At 33.8% G+C, this 10,525-nt stretch overlaps 2 protein-coding genes across 3 annotated transcripts in view; one reads left to right on the top strand and one right to left on the bottom strand.

Moving 5' to 3' along the window:
- Positions 1 to 983: 983 nt before the first annotated feature.
- LOC126969606 (uncharacterized) lies at positions 984 to 1,613 on the bottom strand. The gene has a single exon (XM_050815152.1). The coding sequence runs from the start codon at positions 1,611 to 1,613 to the stop codon at positions 984 to 986; it is 630 nt and encodes a 209-aa protein (XP_050671109.1).
- Positions 1,614 to 2,221: 608 nt separating this feature from the next.
- Positions 2,222 to 10,525, top strand: part of LOC126969583 (sun domain-containing protein 1-like) — a 28,370-nt gene continuing 20,066 nt past the window's right edge. Inside the window, exons 1-2 of one of the 2 annotated variants that reach the window (XM_050815120.1) lie at positions 2,222 to 2,382; positions 8,293 to 8,493. In XM_050815120.1, the coding sequence (XP_050671077.1) occupies positions 2,286 to 2,382; positions 8,293 to 8,493 (298 nt within the window). In that variant the 5' untranslated portion in view covers positions 2,222 to 2,285. Of the gene's footprint in view, positions 2,383 to 8,289; positions 8,494 to 10,525 lie in introns of both variants that reach the window. The other variant, XM_050815119.1, reaches the window with a different exon arrangement.

The raw sequence follows: 10,525 nt of genomic DNA, 5'->3' as shown, positions 1-10,525 counted from the left end.
AGCAAACTTCCCAATTTGATTGGAGAACTTGAAGGATCAAGAATGCTGCTAAATTTTGGCGTCCAGGGTTTCGATACTGGTGGCAAAGCTGGCATTAACACAGATGAGTCATCGTAACTATTGACTGGCCACGGAGGTAGTTTAGTTTTTGGATAATCAAATAAAGGCTTCACAATTTGCTTGGAAAATCCATCGATAGTCTTTGCAGACCTAGATTCTTGTCTTTCATGATCAGGAATTTCATTCAAGTAGTTATACAGATCATAGAAGTTGTATGACTTACTGTCCTCTGGTTCCGTATTGTATGCTAATTTCGCTTGTATTTCTGGTGGTATTCCATTGGGATAGTAAATTGTGTTGGGAAATATTGACGCTTGTGGATGATTTGCAGACTCACGCATTTGAGCTGGTGGCACGTGTCCGGAATCGCCATTTGTACAAATAGTGAACAGACTGCAGAATATCACAAAAACTCTTAGAGTACGTAAGATATCCATGTTAACTTTATGACAACTACTATTAAAATGAAATAAAAGATGAAAGTTCTAATGAGATATATGCAACAATTTGACACAGTTTTAATTACAATGTAAACAAAATTTCTTATTATAATATATATCTACATGTATGTACGTTTGTACGTCGAGAAACAACTAATACTTAACATACGTCTTAAAGTTTGACACCTTGTTTATTGCTTACAATAAATTCTAGTAAATGTGTTAATAAAACACATCGCTTTAAAGAAATAAAAGGAAATAAAAAATAACACCGACGAATTGAGAACCTCCTCCTTTTTTAAAGTCTGTTAAAATACTCATTAACGACATGATCAAGAAAATGTATATGGATGAACAAATCAATTCGTTGTCATGAACATATTTATTCAAAAGAAGAAATATTAAGACTTATCTACTTTGAAAAAAGATGTAAATAATAAAAAAGCATACGGTGGATACGCGTAGTTAAGTTTTATTTATGTGTCAGCTTATATCGATTCCGGCGTTGCAGTCCAGTGACATACATTTCGCGACCTTGTCCCCGGCTAAAATGCTTAACAATATTTTCGCAATATTACTGTCTTCGTCTACATCCTCAATCAACGAAAAGGTTACAGCTGCACCGAAATTGCTTCCCCAACTGCTCTTATACGACCTTTGAATAACACACGCGAGTCTCTCAGAACAATCCATTATAATCCTTGATTTGCTTTTCTTTTTCTTCTTCTTGAAGTATTTTATCATTTTAGAAATAACAGGCCACATTAAAATAGCTTTCAAACCCAATTTCGCGAACACCATAACACTTAACGGTAGAAACAAAAGTTTGGCACCAAGGAGTTTTAATATTGCTATGACAGTTGCTGAAAGCATTATTTTGGCAGCACTTCCTAAAACACTAGCGAGCGACGAGAGCGCATCTGTCTTTTGGCACGAACCATGGTAATAACTGGGATCGGAATATGTTTTTCTTATATCGGGATAATAGTTGGAAGCTCCAGTGAATAAATCCAAGAACGGCATAGGGGGGGATTGAGGGGAGGCTGTACTAAGTGCCTGATCTTGGGCGAAAGCTTCGGAAAAAATAAATAACACAACAACAGCGACGGCCATGCTTAAAAAACTGTTCCGTTTCAATATTTGGATCCCGTTTATAACCTTCGCCATGAAATTCTGATTTTAACATTCTAACAGGCAGTACTAAACAATTATTACAGTTTTATATTGTTGAGTCAATGCCAGGTTAGTGGGTTAATGTAAAAGTAGATTATTTATTTTAGGTTGAAAAGTACTGTACTGTTCAAAACAAAACTGTATTTACAATACTTAATATTATTACATGAAATAAAAACAAACACTACGAGAATTGAGAGCTGTGTATTTGAAATTGTCACTATAAATTAATGTTTATTATACTTTATACCAATTGATATCAATTAATATTTGTATGTTACGTACATACTTCATACATTTACTAATATATATGGAGATCTCTGAGAATTAAATAAATGAATAACACATCTCTCTTTAAAATAAATAAAATAACACGTTTTTAATTTTTTTTTTTTCTGTTCTTTGTTTTCTTTATTATGTTTCAATATCAATAAAAAATAGCAACATTGGCCGAATAAGAAGTACCTTTGCCATATATATTTTATTTGATAAGAAAAATAATGGCGGCAAATGGAGAAAAATTATCTATATCTAAATGGCCACGCTATGTCATAAAAAAATTATTTTAATGTTTTGCTTGATAAATATTACATTAATAAAAATAATTTAATAATGGTTATGTTAACAAGAAGTGCATTTAAGAAATCATTCGACAGTCTTTCAAGCGATATATCGGAGCGAAATGTAAATCCCCCTTGGTGTTCCGCAGGTAAAAAAAATATATTACGTCACCTTAAGTGCTTTTTTTAACGGCCCTTTTATAAAAGGGGATGTATTTTTTGAATCTATCAGTTTTTTATTTGTGTATGTACTAAATGAATAAGTTCTTATAAATTATATTATATAAGTGAATAGCGGACCCGACGCGGACAGCCAAATATTTTGTTACAAACGGAAAAATTTTACTCTGACGGTGCGCAATAAGTATTAGAAAATAATATGTTTTAAAATGTGCTAGAGCAGCATAACGTACTGGGACCAATAATAATTGTAAATCTAAGCCATTTTTGTGTACACTTTCTATATTATTATATATAAGGGCCGTCTCTGTGGTTCTAGTTGTTAGAGCTTCGTGATCGATGTATATCCATCTGTCCAGCAAAGAGAATTTAAACACTACCTGTCTGTCTGAGACACTGGTCTCATAAATTATTGTTAGTATGTGAAATGTTGACAGAGTTTTTTTTAATTTATTTCATGACCATGGATGCAAGTCGTTGACAGAGTGTGTAATTGCTACGCCATTTTAAAACAACAAAATTTTATAAAAACAAGATGGCGATTAACGAAATGGTCACGTCAGTAAATATTTTTTTACGAAAATATTAAAAATGTCATCATGTGTGAGTCCAACACGCTCTGGACTGGTTTTTTAGATATTTGTGATACTGATACAGTTCCATTTTTTTTAATTATATCTATCTGTGCGTTTAGTAATTTTAACTAGAATGAAATTATAAAATGTTGAATAGAATTTAATGAAAATGAGTGTATAGTCAAATCCTTAATCAATATGTTCGAATTTCTATTTTAAAAAAAGGTTCAGCTTAGAGGGGTTCAGCCGAGGATTTATATTGATGCAATATGATCAATGAATGAGATGTTTTAAACTTTTTATGTGTTGTCGTTATTTACGAGGAACCCTAATTCACTTTTTGAAATAGTGTGTAGCTTAACATGATGCTTATATCATGATTCAGAGACAGGCCGGTACGAACGGACACAAACAAAAATTAAAAACAAATTCTTTTCTGCTAAAGATATCACGTAAACTGTTTTATTGCTATAACAAGAAAACACTCCAATTTAATTCATATATTTATTTATATTTAAATATACTTACCTACTCCTGACATAATATACTACAACTATTACCTACAATTATTAAAAAAACAATAACATTGCGTTTAAATTTGGATCGCGTCGTTCTTATATTGAATTCTTTTTTTCATTTTCGCCCCAATCTGTGTTAAATATTCTTCAGCCTAGCGAAACTCTCTCTCTATGATACGTGTAGTTATTGATAGATTGACAGATGACCACTATAATCTTGTAGAAAACGGAGGACGCCGAAATCCACTACGTTTTAAGCAAATGTAGCCCATACGACCCATATAGACCAGAGGTCAGTAACTTTGCCTACTGAGCTAGAGGTCCCGGGTTCGTATCCCGGTAGGTGCAACCTTTTGTATGATGAATATGGATGTTTGTATCCAATTCATGGATGTTTATATGTATGTTTATTTAAGTATATTGTAATAAATATATCTTTGTCTTGTATCCATAGTACAGGCTCTTCAAACTTATGTCAATTCACTGCACGATTCATACTAAATTTAAATTTTTACTAGGGCGTAGAATTTATATCCTCTTTGATATTCTTGTGGATACTAAAATAAAGTGGCGTGACAAAGAGAACAAAATTCATAGATAATATTTTATAAATAGAACAAACATTGGTAGTGAGGAATTTTCCCATGGACAAAGTGCATTTTTTATTTAATAACTGGCTTCAACGTTTCAAGTATTTTATTAATCATTTTGAGAAAACTACATTTTTTATTTAGAAAAAAAATTAAACAAAAATAGTATTATCTCATAGGTAATCCGCGGGTTTTCTTCAAATAGCCGCTTAACAGTAGCCACATTATTTTCGTTGACGGAAGTTGAAGGCCGCCCTTCACGAAATTCGTTATGTGAAGAAACCCGACCTCTCTCAAATTCAGCAAACCAACGCCTCACGGTGCTCAAGCAAGGTGCTTCTCTCCCAAAAGCATTTTGTAGACGAGCGGCACAGTCTTGCGGAGAGAGATAATTTTTAAAATTATAAAAAATCATCGCTCTAAATCTTTTTGACTTAATTCCGTTTTCGCTGCGTACGTAGAACTAAGCTGTGTGATAAAAGAAAATGACAAATGATTTCCCGCAAATTTTGACAATTTTTTTATTACTAAGAAGGTTGCAACGTTTCAAAAAATATAACATTCGAAATTCGAATAGTTCTGATTAGCTAGAAGTGCAAAACTTTTAGTGTGCCCCATGTATATATATAATAGGATAAAGATTAAAGATATTATCTAATGTTATAATCTTCGACGGCCGTTGGGGCAGACGTACCGGAAGACGTACTGTTGGTAGATCCCCACAAGGTGGACCGACGATCTGGTCAAGATCGCCGGAGTATGTTGGATGAGGGCAGCGCAGCACCGATCGTATTAAGGGGAGTAATTTGTCCAGCAGTGGACCTCTTCCGGCTGAAATGGATAATCCTCAAACAGTTGTTAAAATCGTCGTATTAATAACGGTCAAGAGGAAAAAATTGTGGGCATTGGACATTTGGCATCACATTGGCATGGCACAAACTAGATTTACTTAACCACAACAACTTAAAATGTAGTTTCTTTAGGTTCATTAATATAGAAGTACCACAGATAGTTTATACGTCTAGATAGAGTCTCTTAGTGTTAGACAAACGATAAAAACAGACCAGGTATATTAGTTAAGTGTGACAAGTACGTCTTCCACTCGCAATTTGATACTTTGTGTTAGTTAGCTACATAGATTCCAAATTAAAATGGGGCCCCCATATTGAAGGATTGGCGAACAGACTTAGTTCTGCAGCATACGCGGTTAAAAATATTAGACGATTAACCGACATAGATACGGCGCGACTAGTATACTTTAGTTATTTCCATAGTATTATGTCCTATGGTATATTGCTATGGGGCAACGCTGCCGATATCAATACAATATTTGTGCTGCAGAAGAAGGCTATTCACGCTATTTATAACCTAGGTCCTAAAGAATCATTGAGAGCAAAATTCAAAGAAATTAACATCTTGACTGTTGCTTCTAAATATATTCTTGATAACGTAATGTATGTTCATAGGCACATAAGTGAATTTGCCAGAAACTGTCATAGCCATAATGCTAACACCAGGAACAGACATAAACTGATGATGCCTTCTACTCGGCTAAGTCGAGTTAGTAAGTCTTTTGTGGGGCGATGTATATGCTTTTACAACAGGATCCCAGAAAATGTTCAAAACAAAAGTATTACGTTATTCAAAAGAATTGTTAAAAAACGTTTGTGTGGTAAAGGTTACTATAACATAAATGACTTTCTTAATGATACCACAGATTGGGAATGGGGTAACCGCCCTCAGGCTATTAAATAATAAGTTTAATTGTACAATATTACTTTGTAAACATATTTATTCGATGAAAAAAAAAAGCCCGCTGAGTTTGTTGCGCCCGAGGCATTCATTTTGGAATGGGTGGTAGTTTTTTGACTTTAAATAAGTGATGTCACTTCCTATTTTGAATAAAAATATTTGAATTTGAATTTTTGCGTGCATTGCTCAAAAAAGAGGTGAGTTTTAAACTTTTTCGACGTTTTCACAGCTGTCATAGTCTGTGTGATAGATCTATCTAGACTAGAAGTATTTATACACTAAAGGGCACTATACTAAAGGCAGGCATTTAAGTAAGGGAATATATTATAAATATTAGATTCGTCCCACTAAAAGTAAGTGTCTAGTGTACAGCTAGTTAAGTAGAACAGAATAGGAAGTAGGACGGCGTAAGTGCTCTCAAATCTTTAACGGCATATAAGATCAGTAGACGGAGAATTTATTTCACTCCGAATTTCATGAGAGCTATTTAACTTAGTGATGGATAGGACATGGTTTTTTGATGTTTTTAACTGGCAAACGATTTAATTAGTTTTATGTGATCATATTTTACCAGTGGGAGGCTCCTTTGCACAGGATGCCAGATGCCACAGATTAAAGATAAGCTGCTTAGGGTTGTTAGTGGTGTATTTTTCCCATCTTAATTTATTGATGTAACTCTTCTGCCAATCGGGAATTTACTGGAATAAAATTACTTCTCATATAATTCCACTGTCAATTGGCCTCTTACTATGCAACTAGCTGCTGCCCGCGAAGTCGCCTGAGTGGAAACTAAAAAATAGCACAAATTCTAAGCCAGCTAGCGTGATAACATCTACTTTTAATTATATCTATAAAATTGGTTTTTCAGTCTACCCGATACATACAGACAAAAGTTCTATAAACTACTTTTTTGGCTTCGATATTATTTGTAGAACACAACGCAAATATTTATTCAATGAAAAAAATATTATTGGCTTAAAATCGAAGTTCTTCAAAGATATTCCACGTATTAAATGAGTATAATAAAAAAAGTTAAAAAAAAAAAAAAAACAAAAAGACACGCTTTGGTCGAAAAGATAACGGTTGAAATTTAAAATGAACATCAATTCCTGCCTCATCGACGATAGATGAAAAAATTATATAAATTAACAAAAATCTTATTTTACTAATTGAAAAATAGAATAATTTTATCAAATTAATGTATTGTCATCGGTCCTCGATAAATCTACGAAGTCTGAACGAAATCTGGTCGTTTAAAGTGGGTCGAAATCGCGCCTAAATGATTCGGTTACAAACAAACGTACATACAGGTGAAGCTAATAAAATGCGTGTAAAAATACGTTTTAACTTTCGTCATTTACTACAGGCAGGTGAAACTTAATTAGAAATGCAATTACAAGCATATCGTCGCTTTTTAGGTCAAATTAGTGACAGACACGATTGCTTAGTAATCAATGTTCCATACAGTTCATGGTCAACAACAGATTAAATCTTACAAAGAGAATGCAAACATCTTTATATTGCTATGACGTCATCAAATTAAATAATCATTTAATTTGACGTCATAACTTAGTGGTTATGTTTAAGACCTAACCTCTACGTTAAAGGTCCCGGGTTCGATTATACTGTTAGTTAATATATTTTTTTTAATTTGATAATACTCGGCAATAAGTTATTTATTTAAGTCTCAATTATCTTAAATCTAAAAAATTCACAGTTAGCTGATTGCGGGTTCCTTCAGTCCGCTGAAAATAATTCATACTTTTCCACGTCTGGGTACGTACATATAAGTCCACGCGGGCAAAGGCCTCCCCCAAAGATGTCTTGACATAAAGACGGCTAATGAAAGCCAGACACCTTTTTCTTCTATACAACCTTCTGTGATTATATTATGTTGACCTGGCCCTATTCTACATCTTAAGTGAGATCTGTCATTGAGTTTACCAAAACGTTATGTATAGCTGTAGTCTCATTCCTTCAGATAGCCAGTCAAAATAGCTCCGAGCACAGCAATTTGCAGTAAAAAAGCTACTAATTAGTGCCAATACACCATCCTTAAAGTGCGGTAACAGTTCCTGTGATTCCTGTGGTGTTGCAAGAGAACGTGGGCGTCGGAGATCACTTAACACCAGGTGACCCGTACGCTCGTTTGTCCTCCTTTTCCATAAAAAGAAAAGTAAAACAAATCATACAAAAAGTTAAAAGGCACTACAAATTTCAAAACTCTAAAATTACATTTATCTCATATTTCGAGGTCCTTGTGGATATAGTAAATCTTTTTAGAGACCACGTTTAAAAGCTTCCAGCAGACGGTTTTGTCACAAAATGCGCTCCGTACACGGCGAGGCTAAAACTTTCTGACATTAATTAAGCACAATCCCACACAGACTAAGTAAATTACAGAGCTCAGGTAACCGTGGACCATTTACTCCATATTTCAGCAGGAAGAGAACGTCGTACGCCACGTATTTATACACCGGCGAGGCAATTTAAGTCGTCGCACCAAATACGAGAGAATATCTGGGAATATCTGAACAATGAGTATCCTAATAGGAAAAAAAATAAAACATGCTCGAAGATAAGGGCTAAGAATAATAAAAATCATTATATGTGGTATTTCTTTTTGTCCGTCATCGTAATAACAAGTAAGTGGGTTAATCTTTAATTAAGATGTGTTTAAATAAAATACTTTTTAAAGGATTAAAAAGCGTATAACTGTAACTGTATTTTTAACAGACTTCAAACAAGGAGGAGATTCTATATACGGTTTCTTTCTAATCTAATCAAATTGCAATGCGCCTACGTTCATTGCTGCATTGTAAAATTTAGTAGATCCACACAAATTAAGACAAATTGTTATATAGTGTAGGTACTTCAGATTCACTAAAAATCAAAAAAAAAAATAAGTATAAAACCGACTTCAAAAACACTATTCCATAACAATAGATATAATATTCACTAAAAAGTATAAAAATAATTGCGTATTTTTATACAATCTAATTCTAATTACGATTATTGTTATTTTTGAAGTCGGTGTCAGCTAAGGTAGGTTTGTAACTACATACATAGTTATAGGTGAGATGTGCTTGAGTCTCACGCGCCACGTGAGGAGTGAGTGAGTTTTTTTTATATTGAGTTTTAGCGTAAAAGTTACATTTTTATTATTATTTTATTAAACCCGACGCTTCGTGATCTTTGCAGTGACAGAGGGTCTCTTGAATCCTAGTATTTTATTTATATGTGTAGGACTCGCGTTTTTTAAAGAAGTTATTAAGTGCGTTTGTGACAATAATATACATATGATTTAAATCTAAACCATTTTTCACTGACTTCAAAAACTGGAAGTGAATTTGAATTCCACTACAGATTTGATACTTCAAATCTCCGCCTCTTATGGACTGTCTGTATTTTTTGAGTGTCAACACGTGCAAGACTTTCTGTTCGCGATGAACAAAAGAAAGATCAAAATATATCTTATCAAATACGAGTATGTATGTTTCGTCTGTTTTAACGGGATTACAAATAGTTTCTTGTCGTCGGTGTCGTGTGCAAGTAGTTGAAGTAGTAGTAGTTACCAGATCGTTGGTTCATCTTGTGGAGGGCCTGCCAACACTGCGTCTTCCGGTACGTGGTCGCCATTCGAGGACTTTTCTGCCCCACCGGCCATCTGTCCGTCGAACTATGTGCCCTGCCCTATGCGGCTATGTCGCCCTTAATATATTTTTTTTTATTTATTTTTTATTTTATTATGATTCAACATTAAAAAATACATACAACTTTAAATTTTCACCTATCTACAATCAACACCTATTTTTGTATGGCAATTTTTATAATATTATTCTGTTACATCCCAGATCTACAATAGGATTGCAAGATGGCAATCGAATATAATAATTATTGAAGTACATACTATAAAATTTAATGTAGGTACGATATATTTGGTAGTTCTGAGAATCGGTCGCCAGTATTTTTTATACCCCAAAATTTTAATTGTTGGATTTTTTTTTATTACTTGACATCGCAATACAACGTTTGTTGGGTCAGCTAGTATTATATTATAAAAATATTAATTTAATGGAAGCCATAAAAAATCATCATACTACTGTAATTTTATTGTGTCATTCTCTAAACATGCATGGAATTTTCTGGAACATTTTCATTAATTTGATAAAACGTTCAACATCACATTAATCAATTGTGCTCATTTACGTTCAGCTATCGTTTAATTTTATCGTTATTTTTAGCGTCAGCGCTTTTCAATAATGTCACTTATTGCATATTAAAACACAATTTGTTACGCTGTGAGCGATGTAATAATAAAAGCAATAAGTTAAGGGCCTTTAGTTTATTCATTTGACATAATATTTTAAGTGTAGTATATAATATAAAATATAAAAACTTATATATATATAGTCACCGATATAGCCCAAATGATTGCGAAACTGAAATGGCAGTGGGCAGGGCACATAGTTCGACGGATAGATGACCGTTGGGGCAGTAAAGTCCTCGAATGGCGACCACGTAACGGAAGATGTAGGTGGTAGGCCCCCAACAAGATGGGCTGACGATCTGGTCAAGATATACGTTGGATGAAGGCAGCGCTGGACCGATCGTCGTATAAATCTTTGAGGGAGGCCTTTGTCCAGCAGTGGACGTCTTCCGGCTGATGATGATGAT

This window comes from Leptidea sinapis, chromosome 18 (assembly GCF_905404315.1).
Source record: "Leptidea sinapis chromosome 18, ilLepSina1.1, whole genome shotgun sequence".
In the NCBI taxonomy this organism is placed as follows: Eukaryota; Metazoa; Arthropoda; class Insecta; order Lepidoptera; family Pieridae; genus Leptidea; species Leptidea sinapis.
The sequence above is the reverse complement of the archived record's forward strand: the minus strand, read 5'-3'. Positions and strand labels throughout refer to the sequence as shown.

What these genes read in the sequence shown, in the direction of transcription:
- LOC126969606 (XM_050815152.1), bottom strand. Translation starts at nt 1,613, where the DNA reads ATGGCCGTCGCTGTTGTTGTGTTATTTATTTTTTCCGAAGCTTTCGCC.